Source organism: Pteronotus mesoamericanus, unplaced genomic scaffold, assembly GCF_021234165.1.
Source record: "Pteronotus mesoamericanus isolate MK-2021 breed Mesoamerican mustached bat unplaced genomic scaffold, CSHL_Meso_final contig_50, whole genome shotgun sequence".
Lineage (NCBI taxonomy): Eukaryota > Metazoa > Chordata > Mammalia > Chiroptera > Mormoopidae > Pteronotus > Pteronotus mesoamericanus.
Genome location: NW_026555186.1, coordinates 21,447,567 through 21,472,169, shown reverse-complemented (window position 1 = coordinate 21,472,169; position 24,603 = coordinate 21,447,567). Strand labels below are relative to the sequence as shown.

The following is a 24,603-nucleotide window of genomic DNA, read 5'->3' as shown; positions in this document are numbered from 1 at the left end:
GGAGTCATCAATATATCGATGACAGAGTCAGGAGATTACATGGGATTGCTCAGATGGGGAGATAGGTAGGATAAAAAAGGGATCCAAGGGCCGAGCCTTTGGGTACTCCAAGGGGTTAAGGAGGTCAGAAAGATAGAGAGGAGAAGAGCAAAGAACAGGGAAAACCAGAAAAATTCCTGGAAGCCAAATAATATTTCAAGAGAAAATGTTGCCAAGTCCAAATAAGAGTTGGCTGAAAACTAATCATTGAATTTATCAATGAAGAGGTTATTGGTGACTTTGACAAAAGTATTTTTGATGAAGTCATGGTGAGGTTTGGAAAAGAAGCAAAGACCTGATTGGAAAATGCTTAAGAAGGAATATGAGAAAAGACTGTGTAGACAGTGCTTTAAGGAATTTTGAAGTAAGAAATGATCAGTTGCTGCAGGCAGTCGTGGGAATGGGACATTTTGTTATGATTGATAGGAGTGATTATATATAGAGAAGGGAAATTTCTGGAGTGATGTTCTTGATAGGTAGAGAAGGGGTGGATCATCTGCATAAACAGAATAATTATCTTTTACTAGGAGAATAGACAGCTCATCCATAATAGCAGGATATAAAATAGATTTTAAGGATTTGAGATTCAGGCAGGTGAGGTATTTGTGGTTTTAGGAGTCTGTCGGAGGTTGTGCCATGTTGTTTACTGGAAGAGAAGATGGGAAAATGAGGTGTTAGGAGATTATGAGGAGAGGAGAAAGTATGAAATATTTATATAGGTGATCAAGATACCAAATAAACCAGAGAAACATAGTGTAATTGCCATGAAGCATTAAAGGCACAGCTGAGATGATGATAATGACATTAAGTGAGAGCACTGGGCATCTTGATGTGTTTACCTTTGGCTAAATGAGGCCGCAAGCATGTAGGCCCAGGGTAGCAAAATTAAATTTAACCTGGCGTAGTTTAGCCAAATAAATTCCATGAAGGGAGAAAAGGGCAAGGGGATTGAAGCGGGCATTGAAACTGGGTTAGTAGGAAAGTGAGGACATGAATTGGGTGGGCAATGAAAAAATCAGTAGGTCCTATTTGGGTATAAAAGGACTGTACTTGGAGTTGAGATACTAGAGAGACAGCACTGGCAAGAGAGAAGAATGGAAGACTTGAATCTGAGACTATGGCAAGATTGTAAATATTGATAATGCTGAAGTCTAGGTTTTGATTGTAGGCATGAATATCTAAGGTAAGGTGAAGGATGAGATATTTGAGAGAGAAGTCAGGAAATTGAGAAAGCAGGTATTGAAGAGACCATCTATGTCAGTAGTTCTTTTCCTGGGGTCTCTGGATAGAATTCAGGGGGTTTGTGACCTGGAATGGGGAAAATACATCTTTACTTTTATTAATTCTTAACAGAATCTAATATTTCCTTTTATTATATATATATAGCTAACAAACCAGAAAAGTAATAGCACTTCATGTGACTTTGTCCTCAGTAGAAATTATAGATACTTTCATATCATTTTACAGTTTTTGTAGGTTCTTTAAAATATTAATGTTAATCACTATTGTGAAATAATGTTAATTATTAGGTTCATTGTAGTTCTTATTGAAAGTGTTATAAAGGTCATATGTATTACATTTAAAAAATAGTTTGATATCTATGTTTTACTACAATTGATTTTATTTATAACCCTACTTTCTTTTTCTGTAATTAAAATATCCTGAGAAGTGATTCCTAGCCTTCATCCCTAGACTTCCAAAGAGATTCAGGGCACTTGTGCACTCACACACACACAAATTTTAAGAGCCACTGATATATGAAGATATTGGAATCAATAATTATTTCAGGATTGGTACTGCAGAGAGTGACAGTGATCCAGTAGCTAAAGTGTTTAAGGAATGAAGAAAGTGACTCTGGGTCAGTAGATAACTGCAGCTGGCAGAGGGAGAAGGCAATGGCTTGAGATTCAAAGCTGGTGGGTTTTTTTTGTTTGTTTGTTTGGGTCTTTTTGGAGGAGGCAGAGAGAGAGAATTGATTGGAAATAGTGGTGAGTCACAAGGACGTGTACCGTACTTGCAAGTACAATCGGAGGCACGTAGGAGAGAAAGCAACGACCATTCTAGAGGATTACGGGGAAGAGCGTCATTCAGGGAGATTCAGGTTTTTGTTTGGGCCAGAAGTGAATTTTCACAGGTGAGGCTGAGGGTATAGGAAATTTTGTTGACAACCAACCTTGAGATTGAGGGGGTCACAGCAGAAGTGTTTTTAATGGTAAAAGGGGGCTGAAGCAGATGGAATCAGAAAACATGATGTGTATAATTGTATGCGGAAGAGAATCCAGGGGAAGGATCTCGGTCTCCTTGAGAGGACTGCTGTGGCATGGACAGGAGGCACGATGGGATTAATCTGGTGGTCCCGAGGCAGCCGATGTCAAGTGAGTGGGGACCTGAGGGAGGCAGGGCTGTTGCCAGGCATGTGTGGATTTCTGCCAGTCCCACTTAACTCAGCGCCTCCATCACCTGGCTCCAGCTTCTTTCTGATTTCATAATCATTCCTCCTTTCCTCCCTGCAGCCACAGTAGTTTCTTGCTGTTTCTCAAATACTGCACACATGTTCCTACCCCATTGCCATGCAAAAGGCAATGCCATTCACAGTGTCTGGTCTGCTTTTTTCCCAAGATATCTGTTTGACTTGCTCCTTCCAGTCGTCTCAGTTTCAAGTCTTCCATTCTTCTCTCTTGCCAGGATGTCTCTCCAGTGTCTCAACTGCAAGTACTGTCCTTTCATGCCCAGCAGGACCCACTGATCCTTTTCATTGTCCACCTAATTCATGTCCTCATTTTCCTCCCAACCCAGCTTCAATTCCACCTCCGTTCCCCTGATCTTTTTCTCCCTTTTATGGAATTTATTTGGCTAAACTAAACCCCTGATCACTTTGCTTATATTTCTGTTCAAATGTCATCTTATTAGACAGGATGTCCCTGACCATCCTAAATAGTTTGTATAATTCCCTCACTTGTAATTACTCTCTGTTCTCTTACACTGTTTTATTTCTCATCTTAACATTTATCACTACCTGATTGGTCATTTATCTCTTGAATGAATTAACTTTTTTCTAGCTCCACCCACCAGAAGGTATAGCTCCATGATAGAGCTAGAACTTTGCTTGGTTCATTGGTCTACCCCTACCCTCTAAAACAGTACCTGCCACGTGATAGGCATTCAAAATGTAGTTGGTGAATGAATAAATAAAGTCAGAAACAACCCTTTGAAGGTGAGGGAATTACAGTATAGTGGCTAAGAGTCCAAAGTCAATCAAGTGAGTTTGTTACTCAGCTTTGCTCAGTCTTGTTTTGTCATCCATATAGAAGGGCTGATAGTGGTACTTACTTCAGAGAGCTATTGAGATCAAATTAGATAATGTGTGTGAACGTCTTACAGAGTACCTAGCGCATAAAATCCAGAGTCTTTTCATTGTCAAAATTAGAGATTATGTTTATTTACAAGGCTTGTGACTCTACTTTCCCCAGCCAGTTGAGTTTTGTGTCTTGAGTGACTTGCCCATAGTCCAGCATGACACAACTTCAGTGTTCTTCCCTCCTCCCTTCCCAACACCTCTTATACAGACCCTCTTCCTGCAGGAACTGAGTTCAGTTTGCTATCACGTTGTTAATCTTCCCAGTAAAGTAATTCATGCTCAGGTGTTAGAGTTTGTTAATGACAGATTATATTATTCCTGTCAGTATTTGTATTTAATTTAGAGACTAATATCTTTAGAGTAAGATGAACAATGGTAGAAATAATACGAAGTGATTAAGGACTTTTTTTTTTTTTTGCATTCCTTAGTTCATTTCGTATAGGTGGCTGCCAACTTCATCTATGAGTTAGAGCAGTTCTGATTATGCCTATCTTTCTTTCCAAGCATATGATACACAACATGAATTTCCCGAAACAGAATCACAGAGGTTTAGATTCAAAGGGATCTTAGAGATTATCTGGACCAGAGGTTTTCAGCTTTTTTTTTTTTTTTAAAGCAGCAAAGCCCTTTTCTCAAATGAAATGTTATGTGGGAACTTAATATATAGATTAATAAAGGCACAGCTGATTCCTAAACCCAGGAATCCAAGCCATGTAGGTCTCTCTTTGTTGTCTGGGGCAATCCCCTGAGGGCACTTCCATGGAACCCTTAGGGCTCCCCAGAGAGCTGTTTTAAAACCACTAATTTATACCAACCCTTTCATTTTTCCAGCTGAGGAAATAGAACCAAAGAGTTTGTGTTTTATCCAGTGTTCAGGGTAAATTAGTCAGATTAAGAGCAGTTCTCATGTGTGCCGCACTTAGGAAAATGCTATTAGACAGGGATGGAAGTTCTTATTTCTGATGCAGATAACTTTTACTATCTCAGTTTTTTCTTTGTAAAAGATTTTACTTACTTATTTTTAGAGAGAGGGGAAGGGAGAGAGAAAGAGAGGGAGAGAAACATCGATGTGTGAGAGAAACATCCTTGATCATTTGCCTCTGCACGGCCCCAACCAGGGACCTGACCCGCAACCCAGGCATGTGCCCTGACTGGAATCGAACTGGCGACCTTTAGCTCTGCAGAGTGATGCCTAACCCACTGAGCCACATCAGCCAGGGCATATCTCATTTCTTTTACTCAGCATGGTGTACGTAGTAAATCAGGACACGTTCTATGCCTGTAACTGATACAAAGAAATATAAAACAGAGCTCTTCGCCTTAAGAAAGCAACCAGTATACTTGGGAATATAAAATATGCAGTGAAGAAGTTACACAAAATTTAAATAATAGCCTCGAGTTGAGATGTAGCAAAGCAGTGTGGAATTAATTAAAATAAGTTAATTAAAAATAAATAATAAGCTCCGTTGGAGCTCAGGCTAGGTGAAGCTTCTCCAGTTGGGCTAGAGAAAGTTTTAAAGAGGAAATATGACTGAGCTGAGTAGGACGTGGCTAAATAAATAGGTATAAGGCAATAAATACTGTGAATGAGAGCAGAGTTTTGCGTGAACTTCATCTCCTTCACTTCTGTATAATATTGGGCAAGTTCTTAACCTCTGAGCCTGTTACTTCATCGGCAAAAATAGGGAGAGATGGCAGGTGTATTAATTAAGGACATAGCAATTGGTGTGACATAAACCTTAAAATGTCATTTATCACAATAAAAGTTTATTTCTCCCTTATATTAGTGGCTATGCTGAATAGCTTCCCTTGAGGTCGTTCAGGGACCCAGGTTCCTTTGCCGCGGGTTTCCAACTTCCCTCGGTCTGTTCTTAGAGAGAGTGGAGAATTCCATGGGGAAGTGTTCAGGGGCTGAGCCTGAAGGTAATAGACAACAGTGTCCATTTCTAGTTGGCCAAAACTCAATTACAAAGTCAAACCCAAACACAGAAGAAGTGGTTAAGTGTGCACAGTTTGGAAAAGAAGTTAGCCGTAGTGAACACCTGTAGGAGTGTACAACCTGCGGCCCACGGGCTGCATGCGGCCCAGGATGGCTGTGAATGCGGCCCAACACAAAATTGTAAATTTACTTAGAGCATTATGAGATTTTTTTTTTTTGTGATTACGTGTTGCAGTGTATTCAATGTGTAGCCCAAGACAACTCTTCTTCTTCTAGTGCAGCGCAGAGATGCCAAAAGGTTGGGCACCACTGACAGAGGTTTCTGCTACCTCAGAGAGTTGTTAGGAAGATTAGAGGAAATAATGTACCTGTCATGCTTAGTACTGGGCATAGCATGTTGAGGTATTTAAACATCCTTCTTAAAGAAAAGGAAAATTTATGTAGTGTTTTGCTGAGTACAGAAAATTTAATAAATTTTTATTAACATGAGTTTTAACCTTTTTGGTCAGGTACCAATTTATTTTCCCTTTTGAAAATGATAATATTCAAGTGATTCTTCTTGGCCAACTCTTTGTTTATTTTTCTTTTAGCATGGTGTTATTGCTACAGAAGATGAAGAATATTTTATTGAACCATTAAAGAATACCACAGAGGATTCCAAACATTTTAGTTATGAAAACGGCCATCCCCATGTTATTTACAAAAAGTCAACCCTTCAGCAACGGCATCTGTATGATCACTCTCATTGCGGGGTTTCGGGTGAGTGAGCATGCAGTTTTCAGAAAACTTATTGTATTTATTGCCCCTGTCTTTTCTTTGGCATGAATGGTAAAATTGATAATAAAAGTAAATAAGAATTTGAGTAATTACAATGATAATATCTAGAGTCCTCTTAAAAAAATGTCACTTACAAATAGTTTTAAGTCAGTTTTGGAAGCTCTTTGAAATGTGTCTGTGTAAAATTTGATTTTTTTTTCTTTGAAGGGAAAAAACCCTACCTTATTTTATCTAGTTAATAGTTATAGCTCTCATGAACAGATGTTCTTCCATAGTACTTGGTGCTGTTTGCTTAGCCCGATATTTTTATGCTAGTGACAGGAATCCAGACACTTGAATAAGACTTGAAAGGTTTTAAGGTAGTATTCAAAGACAGTGTAGTTAGGGTACTATAGAAATACATAAAAAGGGCAACAAGCTTAAACTTCAGTGGTCAAAGAAGGCTTCATGGAAGAGGTGACTTCTATGCTGAGGCCTACAGGATAAGACAGGGCAGCTGGGCAAAAACAGAGGGAGAAGTGGAAACAGCGTTTACAAAGGTTCCCAGCCTAACGTCATGTTCCAGGAATGGACAGTTCACATAACTGGATATTAGAATGTGGTTTGGAGAAATAGGGGTGAGATTCAGGGTGGCTGTGAGAGATGAAACAGGAGAAATAAGAAGGGACCAAATTACAAAGACCTTCTAAACCACATTAAGGAGTTTGTTTATCCTAAGTGTGCTGGAAACCCACTGAAAGGTTTTATGCACTAGGAATCACGTGATCAGATTTGGGTTTTAGGAAGGTTACTCTGGCAGCCATCTGGAGACTGAATTAAGGAAGAGCAAGACTAGAGGTAGGGAATTAGGAGGCTGTCCACTCTAAAGATCAGAAAACTTAGAGAAACAGAGGACATAGCATAGCAGACTGGAAAGAACATGGGCTTTGTTGTAGCTTTGGAAAAATTACCCAGCCTTTCTGAGTACTCCTCTCAGCACATATTAGTTACCCTTTTAAATCGTGGCTGTTTGTATTGGGATGATTTTTGCTAGCATTTCAAGAGCTATTATATATAATATATGTATGTAAAATAATTTTAGAAATTAGATTTGTTCTATGTATGTATAGTAACTGAAACTAGGGGCCGAGTATTTCAGAGGCAGATTTCAGTTTAATACAAAGATGAGTACACCAACACGTAAATTTAGTGAAAAATGAGATAGGTTCAACAGGCAGATTTATAAAAAATGGAGTGGATTGCCTTGAGGTTAGTGAGTGCATCACCCTTTTGTTTCTTCTCTGTGTCCTTCACGGGCTCCTTATCTTCTGCTTCAGGTATAAGTGCTCTTTAAGTTCTTTTCTCAACTGACTGTCTTTCCTCTGCATTTTTTCCTCTTGAGTAATCTCTGAGGCTTTTACTCATGGGAGGTCCTTCTTGGTCAAGAATAATTGGTACTAGAAAAAGGCCACTTAAAGTAAATCTACTCAGGACATGAAATAAAATTTCATAGTAAATAATACTGATAATAAAAGGTCTTTGTATTGAGTTAGGAATCTAAACATTATGGAAGTGGTTTATTTTATCTTGTTTTTAACAAGTTATGCTATGAGTACAACTATATATAAATTCTTTAAAAATGAAGATTTAAATATTTAGTTGTTTATCGTGATATATTTTTTTTTTTATATCCAAACTATCCTCTTTTGAAGTACCTATCTCATTGACTGGCCTTACTCAGGCAGATTCTTATTTTTCAATGGTTTAGGCATGATGAGCCAAAAGGTTCTCTAACTCCACTCTTATTGCCATGATAAAATTTTGCCCTTTTTAGGGAAAATTTTCTCCTACAATTTCTCCCTCTGGATTACTGAGACTATTTCCTAAATGGGTCTTGCTATTTCTTTATTCCTTTCGTTAGCCATTTCTACCACCTTAACACCAGTTGATTTAGTTCAGACCTCATTATCTCTTGCCTAGACCACTGTAATGGCTTTCTAACTGGTCTTCCTGTCTCCAACTTTCTATCTTTATTCAAGTCTGTCTCCTAGATCTGGTTGTATCACACACCTTCCAACACTTCACTGGCTTCCCAATAATGGGAATATAGTAGTTCCCTCAATTCTGTGGGAATGTCACTAGATGTTATTGGACAAAAAGTGTTTTGTGTTCAGTAAGTTTGGGAAAGGTCTGGTTAAGAACTGATCTTAAGGCTGCTTTAGGTAATAAGGATGCAGTAATAAATAAAGCAGAAAAAGTCCCTGCTTCCATGAGGCTTATATTCTAATGTGGAGAGACAGTTAACTAAATAAGCAGTCAAATAAACAAATGAATAAATACATGGCCAATTGTCAAGAGTAATGGAAATGAAAAATTAAGATTAATGAGATAATCTTGAAATGGCTGTTATTTAAAAATATATTAAAATTGATCAAACACTTAAAATTTTATTTGAAATGGCAAAGAAATTCATGTATTTGGTTTTGAGGAAAAGTTTTTTATTATATATATTTATGGAGGAATATTTTCTTTAACATTTTACACCCTATCCAAAATTAAGCAGAGCAAAGCATATGGGATTAATATCAATTGAAGAACTGCTCATCTTTATTTTAAAGCAAAACAAGTTAATCGTGTATTTTTAAGACTAAAAATATATTACAGATATTGAGCTAAACATTCAGTAGTCAATTGATAATTATAAAATGTAGATAGTGTAATAATGCTGGGTTACTTTAATTTTTAAAATAAAACGAACGATGTTCTCTCTTTCAGTTTTATACACACACTGTGTTTCTGTGTGTTTATATTATACATATATCAGACTACAAATTCTCTAAGTAGAAGGACTGTTTTCATAAACAAATATCCATCAAAAAGACATTATATATACATATGTCTGATGGAGTGACACCTAAGCAAACTAACAATAAAAAGCTAAAAAGTTTAAAATTATGAAAATGATGCTAATAACAATAGCTACTTTATACTGAATGCCATCAAAGGAGAAACACCATTGCTAAGTGTTTATTTTGCCCAGCGGTGCATATTCTTTTCACACAATACTTTAAATAAAAATATTGAATAAACAGAAATTGAATGGATTAAAGAAGTGAAAATGATCAGATTAAAGGGAAGTAAATCCTATGTTTAGATATTTAAGCTGTCCAGTCAGAGGAAGGAAAGACTAAGTATGATTTGAATATATGAGTGGCTTTACGATCATAGAAAAGTGAGCAGGAGAAATTGGAGTTCTATCATGCAGAAAGGATTTTGGCTATTTCATAACACTATTACCACAAATCCAAAGGCTTAAGCAATATGCTTTTATTACATCACAGATTCTATGGTCCAGGAGTCTGTGCATGAATGGGTTACTTACTTGCCTCAAGCAGGGCTGGGTTCTCATCTGGAGTCTTGACTGGGGACAAATCTATTTCTCTACTTCGATGGCTCTTGGCAGGATTCATTTTCTTGCTGTTGTAGGACTGAAAGCTTTAGCTTTTTTGACTGGTGGTATGCCAGAGGCCACTGGCAGTCCGTTACCATGTATGATTCACCAACATGGTTGATTGCTTCCTCTAAGCCAGCAAGGGAAAAACTCTAGTAAGAGAAATGCTACAATATTATATAACATAATTATGTACAGTACTCATATACATGTAATCATGTACAACTGATCACCTTTGCTGTATTTTATTGGTTAGAAGCAAGTTAAAGGTCCCACCTACTATAGGAGGGAAGGAGATCACACAAAGCCATGTACATTAGGAAGCAGAGAGATCCTGGGAGCCACCTGAAGAGTTTGTCTATCATAGCTGGATATAGGACAATAATTACCAGCTGTCTTCAGGATATACTATTGAAATAAGAACCTGTATGCCTCTGCTTCTCTTGACATTTAGGTATAAGGACACTAACCTATATGAGTTTCAAAGTGTTTGGCTGATACTTCTCATGGTCATTATTCATCTTATTTCTTAAAATTTATAACTTCTCCCAAAACAATTCTTTAAAAGGACAGGCTAAAGAAGTTAGAAAAATAGAGAAAGTGTCACGTTCTGTCAAGTATGTAAGTTAATTTAATATTTCCTCACTAAACTTTTCAATAAGCAGAATCTTGAAAGATTTTCTATTCAATATAAGGAAATATAAGTGAGGTATGCAGAGGGCCTGTACTTGCTCAAATGACCATACTCAACCATTTCTGTGAGCATCCTGATTACCAGTGTTTTGAATTCTGCATCTGATAGGTTGGCTATCTTTTCCTCACTTAATTGTATTTTTTCTGGAGTTGTGATCTGTTCTTTCATTTGGCCATATTTCTTTGTCTCGGTGCTCCTGTTGCATTGTAAGGAGCGGAGCCTTAAGTACTCACCAGGATGGGGCAACCCACATTGCTGCGTTGTGACACTGTGTGTGAGGGGAGGGGTCAAAGAGGGAACAATATCGCTTGCTTGGCTCTGGGCTGGCTTTCAGTCACTTCCCCCACTACCCACAAGCAAATTGGGCCCTTCTAGTGCTGATTCCTGGGTGGGTGGGTTTGTGTACATCCTGGGACCCTGTGGGTCTCTCCAACGGACTCTCCTGTGAGGCTGGGAGTTTCTCCTGCCCCTGCAACTTCCTCAGGTTTTTACAGCCACAGGTTTTGAGGCTTTATTTCCTGGTGATGGAATCCTGGGTTGCAGGGTCTGTCTCATTCTCCAGCTCCTCTTCCTGGCTTATCTGTAAGCAAATGTGAGGCCTCCCGTCCTCGAGCTGCCCTTGCTGCACGTTCTCTCTGCCCTGGCTGCCCTTCTCCACCCCTCCGACCTGTCTGGATGAATGTTTCTTCTTTAACTCCTCGGTGGTTGGACTTCCATACAGTTTGATGTTGTGGCAGTTCTGGTTGTTTTTTGTTTTTAAATTTGTTGTTGTTCTTCTTTTGGTTGTGCGAGGAGGCAAAGTGTATCTACCTACGCCTCCATCTTGGCCCTATTAAGTAGGAGGAATATAAATGAGGCAAGTATTCACCAATGCCTCTGCACTAACCAGTTTCCTGTGTACTGAAGAACTAAACATCTAGAAAACCGAGGATAAACTACAGTCCACACTGAAATATAGCTTAAACTGAATCATGCTGGAATAGTTCTAATGCCCTTTATCTCTAGGATTTGGAAAAGGAATACTTTGGGTCATCAGTATAAATAGTTGTAGACAACAAAATTAAGTGAAAAAAATAATTCATAGCTTTTTGGAATTGAAATTTCTAGAGCAGTAGAATTGCTCTAATTAAGATAGTTTAATAAGCCCTGGACCGGTGTGGCTCAGTTGGTTGGGTGTCATCCTGCAAAGCAAGAAGTTTGGGTTTGGTCCCTGGTCAGGGCACATTCAAGAGGCAACTGATCAATGTTTCTCTCTCACATCGATGTTTCCCTCCCTCTCTTTCTCCTTCACTTCCCACTCTCTAGAAATAAATAATTTTTTTAAAAGATAGTTTAACAAAAGGATTTTACTTTAAAAATAAATGCTCATCTTAGGAATAGATTTTTGCAACATTAATGTTCTTCATCAGAACTGTCTTAGGCTATTTAGAAAGTTAATGTTCTTGTTGCTTTTTAAACAACTTTAAATGATTTTTTCAACTGCCTATTCTAAATATAAAAGTATTATAAGGATATTACTTACTGGAATAATATGGAATCATTATTTGAAATCTTTTTTTATTAAGTAATTCATTAGATTTATTATGTTTTCATGAACAGTGGAATGTTTAATTTTTTACAAGTAATTATTTTGAAAATTTTGAAGAGATTAATTTTCTCACTACTGCATTTCCTTGTTTTCTCCCCTCACTTTGAACACTCTTAATATGTCAGAGAATTTATGAGAAGCATGTCTTGTGAAAGACCTGTAAATAAATAAATGTACTTAATGAATCTATCTGAACTAGTTAATTGCTTTTATTGTAGACCTCATCAGAAGTGGCAAACCTTGGTGGCTGAATGATACATCTGCTTTTCCTTCTGCACTACCGATTAATGGCACACACGGCCACCACAGGCAGAAGAGATCAGTGAGCGCTGAGCGCTTTGTGGAGACGTTAGTAGTGGCAGACAAAATGATGGTGGGCTATCATGGCCGCAAAGACATTGAACATTACATTTTGAGTGTGATGAATATTGTAAGTTTGATCCCTCCGTATAATATTTTAACAGTGGTTTTGTTGTGGTTTTTGACTAAGGTCATGGATTTTTATTGTGAAATAATGCTTTTAAGAATTTATTCATCTAAAATGAGAAAGACTTGATCTACTAATGTTTCAGTTCCTAGAAAGTAAACTTAAAGGCGATTGTATTGTTTATTTTCAGATAATACGACTTTTTGACTAGGTCATGTGAAATCTTGTTTAAGAAACTTTCTTTAACTTCTTAAAGTTGAGTGGAAACATCAGCTCATCCTCTTAATTACTATGTTGTAGTTCATCTTAGGAGAAAATATTTCTTGAGGTAGACTTGTATAAAAAACCTTTTACTGAGGCATCTTGAGGGCATTGTTCTAAGTGACATGGGATGAAAGAAACACATTTACATGTACAGTGGTTAAATTCATGAAGAATTACTTCACCACTCTAAAAAAAATCAATCACCCTATGATTTTTGTCTGACTTTGTGTCTTTTCTTATTTTCTGGAGGTCAGGTTGCCAAACTTTACCGTGATTCCAGCCTAGGAAACGTTGTGAATATTATAGTGGCCCGCTTAATTGTTCTTACAGATGATCAGGTAAGAATGAGTTAGTTTATAAATCTAAAATCTTGAAAGACAGGCTATAGAATTATGTATTATATGATGATATATTTTATTATTGCTCCTGTTAGAAAGTTCTAGTTGAATATGATTTTCAGCACTAAGCATTTAATATTTTAAGCAAATTTTAAATAGTTTACAAGAATATACTTCTGTCACTTTAAAGTTATTTATATATATTAGCTGTATGTTTCAGTATAAAAGTGAGCATTTCCATGACAGACCTTCTAATAGTAATTTTGGTTGATTTTGTATGCTGATAATCACATGTATTCATAGTATCATTAAAGCTGGAACTGGAAAGAATATTTGTTCCATAATACACTAAATTAGCTCTAAGTCAGATATTACAGAGATAAAAATTGGCAAGAGATTATTCCTAGAAACCACTGCTTCTAATTATAGTGCCACTTTAGGCTTCAAAAGTTTTAACAACTGACCTTAGTAATTTGTTTGGAACATTTCTGGTATGCATGTTGTATTGCAGCCAAACTTGGAGATAAACCACCATGCAGACAAGTCCCTCGATAGCTTCTGTAAATGGCAGAAATCCATTCTCTCCCAGCAAAGTGATGGAAACATCATTCCAGAAAATGGGATTGCCCACCACGATAATGCGGTCCTTATTACTAGGTATGGTTTGTTGCAAGTATTTTACCTTTGATTATTGTGCTTGATATTGTAACTATATTTGGTTCTATCTAATGCCTCATTTAGGTAATGAGTCTAGAGAAAGCAAAATGGTAATTTATTATACATCACTGAGAAAGAATATATTATACTATTATTGTTTGCATCAAATGAACCTAATGAGAAAAAAGATTTAGTTGAGGTAGAAATTTAATAAATATCTTACCTTTTAGTAAGGTCTGTTTATAAGGTTTAACTGGAAGCACATATATGTTTTGTTAATTGAACAAAATACATAGTAAATGCAAGATTTTAAAAAGTATGAGAAAAATATATTTAAAAAAAAAAGTCATCACTCTTCGTTATAAAATATATTAATTATTTCTATCTCCAAATGTTAAAAAGGGGGAACATCTGAAGTTACAGTTTACTTAGATGAATGTTTATTTAATTAAGAATATTTTAATTAAGAGGTATAAAGAAGCAGCTTCATTATATGTCAAACAGCTTGTGTCTCAGGCGAACATTATTTGTTGATAACCCAATGAATGCATGTATTTCATGAAAGTTTTACAAAACTATTCAGATCCATTTTATTCCTTACTCTCCAACAGCTCTGTGAAGTAAATATTATTTTTCCCATGTAAGAAATGAGAAAACTAATTCAAAATACTGAAGTTGCTCAAGATGACTTAGCTAATAAGTGAGAAAACAGGACTCAAATTATAGTTTTTCTCTACATTATGCTATCTTTGTTTTTTATGGTCTAGGTATGATTAGTTAGAAGTGTGCTTACATCATTTTAAGATAAGTTTGTCTTTTGACTTCTTATTAACATTTGAAAAATGAAAACAAGTAATAACAAGAATAAACGAAGTGAAAGCATTGTTTTATCTTGGCTAAATGGAATAGCCTTTGTTGTCTTGATTATTTCTTTTAATTTGCAAGGCAGTATTTAACATATACTTCATCTATGGTGTGCTTATGACTGAACATTAAATTATATGGAGAGAGTATAAAGTACGTGAGATTAGAATTTTTAGACTCAGAATCTTGAGTGAATTGTTTTAAAAAAATAATTTCTCTTAACAGTGTTGTAGAGTTTAAAGTTTCTAAGTTTATTTATTTATTTTTACAGTTTGACTTACTTTAATTGCCTTCATCTACCTGACATCATAAACCAGGAAATTTTGTTTATGACATGTTTGCTGAATAGAAACAAAATTGTACAGTTCTATATTCATATGTGTTGACATGTCAGTCTGATAAATTCTGCAATTCCTCAGAGTCTTGTGGTCTGGAATGATTCCCAAATATATTTGAGGAGTTAAAAATATACTAGAAATTGTGCAACTATAGAAACCTTTGTGTAAAAAATATATATGGATATCATTAGTGTCAATGAAATTACTAAAGGAAAATGTCTATTATATATGGTTAACAAAATGATCACAGATATTTACATTGGCTTCTGTATTTATATTTATAAAGCCCTGCCACCCCCAAAAGGTAATACCCAGTGAGCTTTTGATGCTTCACATTTTTTTTATTGTATCTGCGTTGGCTTTTTAATTTTTGCATCAAGTGACGGAAGTTATACCAAGAGTGCACATTTATAAGTATCTGAGTAGTGAAATACATCTGCGCAGTTAGCCACTCTTTCTTTGCACTGGCTGCATTTGGCTGTCTGACTTATTACTCTGAATTGGCCCAGATATTTTTTGATCCTCTGCAGAGCTCTTTGCTTCAATAAGAACTTTTAGTGTTTTTTTGATGTCTGAGATTTGAACATAAAATTCTCTTTGTACACTTGTCTCCTAATTGTCAGACTAGCACTAGAAGTGATCTCAGGGTTTAATAGGAGAGTATTTTTTAAAAAAGATTTTATTTATTTATTTTTAGAGAGATAGGGGAAGGAAGGGAGACAGAGAGGGAGAGAAACATCTCTGTGTGAGATTGCCTGTTGCATGCTACCAACCAGGGACCTGGCCCACAACACAGGCATGTGGCTTGACTGGGAACCGAATCGGTGACCTCTGGGTTCCCAGGCTGGTGCTCAATCCACTGAGCCACACCAGACAGGGCAAGATAGTAATTTAAAGAGTTCATATCTCATATTATTTTATATTGGTTAATAGAGGTTAGAAAAGTGCTTCTTTGGGGTAGGGTAGAATACCCTTTTGAATTGTTACTGAAGTCTCAAAGTAAATGTTAGTTTAGTTAGAAGTCTACAGATAACTTTGAATTATTAGCACCACAAAGTGACTTATCCAAAAAAGATAGTTATCATCTCTAATACTTAGGGTTTTTTTGTTGTTAGGGCAGAGTTTACCAGTGCTTGAGTCTCATAAATTTTTGATTTGTAAAGTAGAATATATGTTTAAATCATACTGCTACTTACAGTAAAAGTAATTATGGGAATTCCATAGATGATTTTATATTAATGTTGAAAATTGTTTCATATAACTCACTTATTAATATGTTCAGGGTTGTGACTCCACCGTTTAGAGGTAAGATTGTGATTTATGTGTGCTTGAAATACCAGCTCACTAGGGAGAGTGTATAACGTGTTTATCGAGAATTCCAGAGAAAAACGGATGGATATGTTTATCTCCACTAGGTCTAATTTTGTCCTAGGGATTTAAATGTTTTAAACAGAAAACCATTTGGAACTGTAGTTATTTAGGTAATAATAGTTACTTTTGGAAAAAACTATTAAAGCTCAAAATGTTATCTCCTCTTAGCCAATGACATTTCATTGTTTTATTTTACTGACATAAATGCAAAACAAACTGTGTGCTACAGGATTACTGTGACTAAAGAGAAAGAAAATAAAGTTAAAAAAATTTTGGTGTTCTATATGGTACCAAAAATATTGAACTAACACCAAAGAGCATATTTAAACTTTATATATACATATATTTTAATTTGTATATACATTGATGTTTATTTTTATACTTAAGTATATATAAAATATAGTGTTATACAAGCTAATTTATCTAATTGTTTTTAAATAATTGAGGTAAAATTGACAAAAATTGTATATATTTAAAGTATACAACATGATAATTTGATATACATATACATTGTGAGCTGATTACCATAATCAAGTTAATTAACACATCCATCACCTTATAGTTACCTTGCTTCTTATTTTGGGGGAAGGTGTGAGAACACTTATCATCTACTTTAGCAAAGTTCAAGTACACATATAGAATTATTAATTGTAGTCACTATAGTCATGCTGTACATTAGATCCTCAGAATTTATTCATCCTATAACTAAAAGTTTGTACCCTTTGACTAATATTTCCCCATTTTCCCCACTCCCCCAACCCTGGGCAACTGCCATTGTATTCTCAATTTCTATGAGTTCAATTTTTTTTTTTAAGATCCCACATATATGTGAGATCATACAGTACTTGACTTTCTCAGGCATATTTCACTTAGCATAATGCCCTACTGGTTCATCTATGGTATTGTAAATGACAAGAGTTTTTTTTTATAATGACTGAATATAATTTAATGTGTGTATATATACATATAGTGTGTGTGTGTGAGAAATATTTCACATTTTCTTTTTTGTAGAGGAAGCTTACTACAAATGTAGTTTTATTTGAATTTTATTGTTCAATTACACTTTCCCATCAATATTATTTTGTATTAGGTTCAGGTATATAGCACAGCAGTTAGACAATCATACACTTTAAAAAGTATTCCCCCTGATATTTCAAGTACCCTCCCAGGCACTGTACATAGTTATTACAATATTATTAAAATATTCCCTATGCTGTACTTTGTACCCCCCAGGACTATTTTGTGACTACAAATTTAGAGTTCTTAATCACTTCTCCTTTTTCATCCAGCCCCCATTACCTCCTCAGTCTGTTCTCTGTGTCTATGAGTTTATTTCTGTTTTGTTTGTTCATTTATTTTGTTCTTTAGATTCTACATGTAAGTGAAGTGATATGGTTTTGGTTTTTTTCTGACTGACTTATTTCACTTAGCATATTATCCTCTAGATTTATTCATGCTGTAGTAAATGGTAGGATTTCATTCTTTTTGATGGCCAGGTAATATTTCACGGTATACGTGTACAATATCCACTTGTCTATTGATGGGCACTTGGGTTGCTTTCATAGCTTGGCTATTGTAAATAATGCTGCAATGAACATAGGGGTGCACATATTCTTTCAAAGTAGTGTTTTGGGTTTTTCTGGATATATACTCAAAAGTAAAACTGCTGGGTCATAAGTGCACCACATTTTCTTTATCGGTTCATCTGTTGATGGACACTTAGATTGTTTTCTTATCTTGGCTGTAGTGAATAATGCTGCAATGAACTTGGAAGTGCAGACATCTCTTTAAGGTACTAATTTACTGATTTTACTTCCTTCAGATATATTATGCATAAGTGGGGTTATTAAATCATATGGTAGCTATATTTTTAAATTTTTGAAGAAACTCAAAATTACCAGCAGTGTAGTCTCTGTGCAGCTTCATCAGCTGAGATTAATGTTGGAAGGTTACAGGGACCCGCAACAGCCCAGGCTGCAGTTGGGAGATGTCGTGGTGGAGGAGATTCCTCTTGGTGCCCAGTTCAGCTTGCAGGCACCTGTGGAGCAGTGATTGAGCCAGGGACTGGAGGGCCAGCGCCTGCAGTGTGACAGCAGCTCTAGGGTCTGGTGCGATGGCTGTCCTGCAGTGACACTATTATGTGAAATGCAGGTATGTGTGAAGTGGCCTTGAAGACAGAGTCTGAAGCATGGGCATGCACAGAGCAACAGTGGCCCGTGGGTCCAGGGTGCTGGCTCTTCTGCAGTGGCGAGGAGTCTGGCTTGCAAGATGTGGGCACGTGTAGAACAGTGCAAAGGGCTGGAGTCTGGAGCATGGTGGACTGCAAAGTGGCCCTGGCGCTGGGGTCTGGAGGGCAGGAGCTCTGGGTTCAGGTGTGCTCAGGGATGGAAGGTGCTGGCAGCTCTAGTCCCAGGGAAGCACCAGAGCAGCTCCTTTTTGGGGTGAGCACAGCAGCATCTCCTTTCCCAGGTCTGCAGCAGTGATGGCTATTGGTTATCTTGGTGTGAACACAGCTACTGCCCTCTGTGGACCAGGCTGCCGGGGCCCATGCCTGCCCGCACAATGGGGTCCTCCCCTGCAGAAGCTGCAGCTGAGGGGTTTGTAGCTGTTGTGAGGGCTGTCGAGGCTCTCGGGCACAGGAAGCTGGGGTCCTTTGCAGAGGAGGCCACTGAAGACCACAATGGTACCTGTCTTGTTCCCACCTTTTTCTTTTTTCCTAGTTGTCTCCAGACATCTTTACTAAGACGATCTTCCTAGTGAGCCTTTCGGTGTAGTTATTGTCCCTTTTTGCTGTACTATGTGGCTGTAGGTGCTTATTTGTACTTCTGAGCCCGCCCAGGGCTCTTTTTGTTTGTGGATAGCAGCCTAATTGTTTTTTGTTGGGAAATGAAGGTTGATATCTTCTATTTCCTCTTCCTGCTGATGTCACTCTCTTAGCTTTATTGGACCTTAACATTTTGCTATACCAAAGAGCAGTTTCGTGTCACTTCCTAAAGTGATGTATGAATACTTCTCTATGGTATATTGACTAACTGCCATCTTAGCTCTGAATACCAGTGTTATTGCTATAATGTATAAATTTGTGGAAATATGACCATATGAAATAAATGAATTTAATGGTGGAATAATAAAACTGATCTTTCATTTTTGTGATCTGTTTTTAGTTAAAACATCAGTAGTAGTAACATACTGATTGCTTATATAAGCTAGGTTTATTAGGATTATTTATAGTTATTAGTGTTTACTTAAATCAGTTTGATAATATCTTTTTTAAAATAATAGAAGTGACACTATTTAACTAGATCAATAAATGATTAGTATTTTTTTACTTGAAACTCTGGAAACAGAATTTAAGAAGATGAAGTAGGACTGCGGTTAGACAATCGCATGTATACACTTAAAAAGTTACACTTGCTACAAAACTTGCAGATTATCCTTTCTGTTGAGAAACTAAATTAACAGCTACTTTGGAACAAATATTGGCAATTTAATAAATTTTTTAAAAATTATTTATATTTCCACATGAATTCAGGAATTGTCCACCACAAATTTAAAGTCCATTTCTAAGTTTATTTTGTGCAAAATATTAAAAAAATCCATTTATAGTCTGAACATGAGTAGTAATTGACTGACAAAGTATACTCGCATCAATGTTGAGTAAAGATGTCTGGAGACAACTAGGAAAAACATGAACACACAAATGCATACATTTCCTGGCTTTACCTACTATTTGCATTGGAATCATATTTCCTAACTAGCATTGGAATCATGTTTCCTATCTTTATGATATTAATGTATAACAGTGTATATTTCAGATAGGCTTTATAACTTAAATTCTTTTTGGTAACAGCTTTATTGAGATATAATATAAATGTTTAAGTGTACAATTCACTGGTGTTTAGTATATTCACCAAGCTGTGCAATCATTACCATAATTAATTTTAGAACATTTTCATCATTTCCAGAGGAAGTCGTCCTTGTTCCCTTTGTCTTGCCCCTTGAAGTTCCAGTTTTAGGCAGTCATTAATCTATTTTTTTCTCTATAGTCTTGCCTAATCTAGACTTTTTGTATTAATGGCTTTATACAATATGCAGGTTTTTGTGACTGGCTTCTTTTACTTTGCATAGTGTTTTCAAGGTTCATCCAGGTTGAAGCATGTACTGAAACTTCATTCCTTTTATTAAATTCTTGAAAATTTAAGATATAGATCTTTAAGAATTCCTCTATTATTAAGATATTCTGCCATAATTATATTTCCCTTTCAATTTTTTATTAATAAAATACATAGGACCTATAATATATCAAAATACAGAAGCAAAAATTGCATACCAAATCCAAATTGAGTCCTTTAATTAAAATGAGCATATTTATCCTCTTAAGAGATCATGACTATTTGCTTTGATGCTGCTGGATTTTAAAGGGATTAGAATTTCCAAACTCAACTAGTGTTTTCAGGTGGGAGATTAAAAATGGCTATAAAAAATAGTTTCTTGCTAAAATTTGGCCTGTAATGTGTAGATTTAAACAAGTTTTCTTATTTTTTAAAGAAAGTATTTATCAGAATTATATATTGGCTTCATGATTATATATTAAAACAGAGGAAAGGGAAATTAAATGGAGTATATTAACATTTATTTGGTATTCATTTATGGGTTTTTTTAATCCTTAAGGAAATGCCAGTTAAATTTTTTATGAACTATTACTAAGCTTTTAAGAATATGCGAGATTTACAGGCCACAGCGGAATCTTGAATTCAGATCGTGGATGAATTAATTCTGGTACTTGGACATTTTGAAGCATTTATTATTTCTTTACCACTCTAGCTCTGTCATTCTTACCCACTCCCATCACCCTTCTCTTCCTTTTTTAGTTTCTTTTCACTTGGTCACTGGCTCGTTGATTTCTTACTTAGATGTGTTTATCTTGATGTTTCCGTTCCAGCCTATGATTTTGACACACTTGGGTGACCTTTATTTCTTGTGCAATCTAGGATACCTTTAAGAGTGCGAGAGAATACCACTGACAGTGATGTCTAGACAGTAGACACCAACTAGGAGTAAAACAGGATTATGGTCATCCCAGGCATTACCTATGTTTGCTTGTTAAATTTTGATTACAAATGGGAATAAAAAGATACTTTTCCCTTAGTGCCTAAGGTTAACTAAATGTGTGCAATTTAGTAAATATCTTTGTATGCACCTTAATTAAAATAGTGCTTTGTAATAGGCATCTTTAAATAGTTAAAGAAGGATGAGTTTTAATAAAAGCTTAACTTTGAGGAATAATAAGTTTAGTATTTATAATTTTTCTTTTTTAAAAAAGGATTTTAGTTACTTATTTTTAGAGGGGAAGGGAGGGAGAAAGGAAGGGAGAAATATCAATGTGTGGTTGCCTCTCATGCACCGCCTACTGGGGACCTGGCCCTCAACCCAGGCAAGTGCCCTGACTCTCAATCAAACTGGGGGTCCTTTGGTTTGCAGGCTGGCACTTAATCCACTGAGCCATAGCTATAGTGGTTTTATGGATGTATTTATGCAGTTGCTTATAATGTGTCAAATATATAACTGCTTTACAGATATTTAATCATTATAACCTCACAATAACTATGAGATACGTTCTGTTATTACCTCCATTTTATAGAAGAGGAGACTGAGGTCCAGGGAAGCTAAATGATTGGCAAGATCACACATTAATTAGAAGACCCAGGATTTAAACCATGCAGTCTGTCTCCAGAGTCCCTTAGAGGAATTATAAGGGTGTTCAATAAAAATAATGTGCTGCCCTGGCTGGTGTAACTCAGTGGATTGAGTGCCGGTCTGTGAAGCAAGGGGTCACTGGTTCGATTCCCTGGGTTGCAGGCCGGGTGCCCAGTGCGGTGCGGGCGAGAGGCAACCACGCATTGATGTTTCTCTCCCTCTCTTCCCCTCTCAAAATAAATAAAATAAATACAGTCTTTAAAAAATTAATGTGCAGATACATTAATAATATTGGCGACTGTAGTAGGCTGACTATTAAGATGGCCCCCAATGATCTTTGCCCACTGGTGTTCGTTAGTTTGTGTAATCCCTTTATGTTGAGTTTGGGCTGGACCTAGTTAACTGGCCATGTAATAGTGCAGATTCTTCCTACCTCCAAAGAGGGTGTATCTATTTAGGTCTTCTTTATTTTCTCTCAACAGTATTTTGTGGTTTTCAGTGTTTTCATACCTTTTTATATTTTTTGATGTTATCATATATGATATTGCTTTAAAAATTTTATTTTACAATGGTCTATCACTAGCATATAAAAATGCAATTGATTTTGTATGCTTCAGCCTTGCTAAGTTTATTTATTAATTTTAGTAGCTTTTAAAAAGATTCTAATGGATTTCTACAAAGATGACCATGTTATCTGATATTAAAGATAGTCTTACTTTTTTTCATTATGAATGAAATTTCTTTTCCTTGCCTTATTTCACTAGCTAAAACATCTATCTCATACACTGTGGAATAAAGGTGGTAATAGCAAACATTTGTGTCTTGTTCCAGATCTTAGTGGGAAAGCATTCCATCTTTCAACATTAAGTGCGATGTTTCCTGTAGGGTTTATCAGGTTGACAAATTCTCTTCTCTTCCTAGTTTGGTGAGTTTTTATGAGGAATGGCTGTTAAATTTTATCAAATCTTTTCTTTGCATCTATTGAGATGATCATGTGGTTTTTCATTTGTTTATTAATACAGTAAATTGAATTGATTGATTTAGAATGTTATGTACTTTGCATTAGGTTAAACCCAATTTGGTCATGATAGATTATCCTTTTAATATATTGTTAGATATGATTTGCCAAAATTGTGTTTATATCTTTTTGTATCTACACTTACGAGGAATGTTGTTTTGTAGTTTTCTTATGTGTTTGTCTGGTTTTGGCATTAAGGTAATGTTGACCTCATAGAATGAGTTAGAGAATATTTCCTCCTTTGTGATTTTCTGCAAAGGTTCATGTAGAATTAGTATTGTTTCCTTCACAAATGTTTTATAGAATTCACAAGTAAAGACATCTATACCCAGAGTTTTCTTTGTGGGATGATTTTTAACTACCAGTTCAAATTGTTTATTGCCTTTATATAAAAAGTTAAATATGAACATTTAACTTTATTCAAAATCAAATAGTCATTCTGAGGTGTATATTAATTATTCAAGTATGTATTCAATAGATATTGTTGCATGGTGGTAGTGGGCTTTGGAGTGATCTAAACCTTCTCCAACCCCAACACTGTTAGTTGGCGTCCTGGAGCTGAATAAAAAAGCCCTCTGAGTTTGTAGGCCAGTGTGTGTTATGATATAATATGTGCGAATACTCGGTATACCTGGTAGGGTGCTAGGCACCTGGTAGAGTCATGGTAATAATTTGGAGCTATTAGTAACTGTATGTTAGGCACAAACCAAGTTTTGAGGAGATAAAGTATAGTGGAATCATAGATGGCAGCATCTAATTTTACATGGAGGAGAATCCAAGTATAACTTCATTCAGGGTATTATATTTGATCAGGGACTTGGAAGTTCAATAGGATTTGAATAAATGATAGATACCTGTTCAAGAAGGAGGAACTGTATGTTCAATGATGTGGAAAATGTGTGAGAGAAAATGGCTTCCTTTCAGGGACTAAAAGCTCAGTATTTTTAGTGTGGAAAGTGTGGGTGAAGGATTATAAGAGATGAAAGTGGACAGGTAGAAATTCATTCAGTGCCATGCTACTGTTGGCAGCTACATAATCAATGGTGAATAAGTAAAAAAAAAAAAAGGTTGGTGAGTTTGAGGAAAAGAATTGAAATGTAGTAAACAAAGGGAGAATAATGTGCAATAGCATTAGAGAAGTCACAGGGGCCACAGCATGAAAGGTTTCATATGCATGTTTTTAAATTTAGCACCGTGGTATAGAAGTAACCATTTTACCTCGTCACAAGTATTTAAATTTCTTTTGTATTGTTTTTAGTTATTAAAGACAATAAATTCTCTTTGTGCAAGTATGTTCATATTATGCATCACTAATCAGGAATATATGGACATGGAAACTTTTTCAAGAAATAAAGCAAGCAAAGCAGGTTGCATGAAGAAGAGTCTAAATATAAATTCATAAAGCATTATTTTTTTATGTTTAAAAAATGAACAAAACTAGAAAAAAAGAAATTTAGCTTTTGTTTTGTTTATATGAGAAATAACATTTTGATGACATTGGAGAAATGTAAGCATAATAATGACATGATCAGATTTGGGGGCATGGAGGATTGTGTGTGTGTGTGTGTGTGTGTGTGTGTGTGTGTGTGTGTGTGTGTGTGTGATTAAATACTAATATATGGAAAGCAGTGAAAAATGGGTGGAAAAAATTTCAATGCCTCATTTTCTCTCCAGTTCTGAGAGGTTTTATAGAACCATCGGAATTTTCATTTCACTCTCATTTTTTACTTATCCCAAAGAATTGGATGCCAAGCAAAAATCTTTGAGTTCTGATGCTGGGAGATGAGGATTTCTTGAAGAGTAA

General features: G+C 35.9%; 1 protein-coding gene across 1 annotated transcript in view; it reads left to right on the top strand.

Annotated features, from left to right (window-relative positions):
* Positions 1-24,603, top strand: part of ADAMTS6 (ADAM metallopeptidase with thrombospondin type 1 motif 6) — a 226,177-nt gene that overhangs the window by 5,480 nt on the left and 196,094 nt on the right. Inside the window, exons 3-6 of the mRNA XM_054578414.1 lie at positions 5,927-6,095; positions 12,044-12,255; positions 12,771-12,854; positions 13,366-13,511. Coding sequence (XP_054434389.1) covers positions 5,927-6,095; positions 12,044-12,255; positions 12,771-12,854; positions 13,366-13,511 — 611 coding nt within the window. The remainder of the gene's footprint in view (positions 1-5,926; positions 6,096-12,043; positions 12,256-12,770; positions 12,855-13,365; positions 13,512-24,603) is intronic.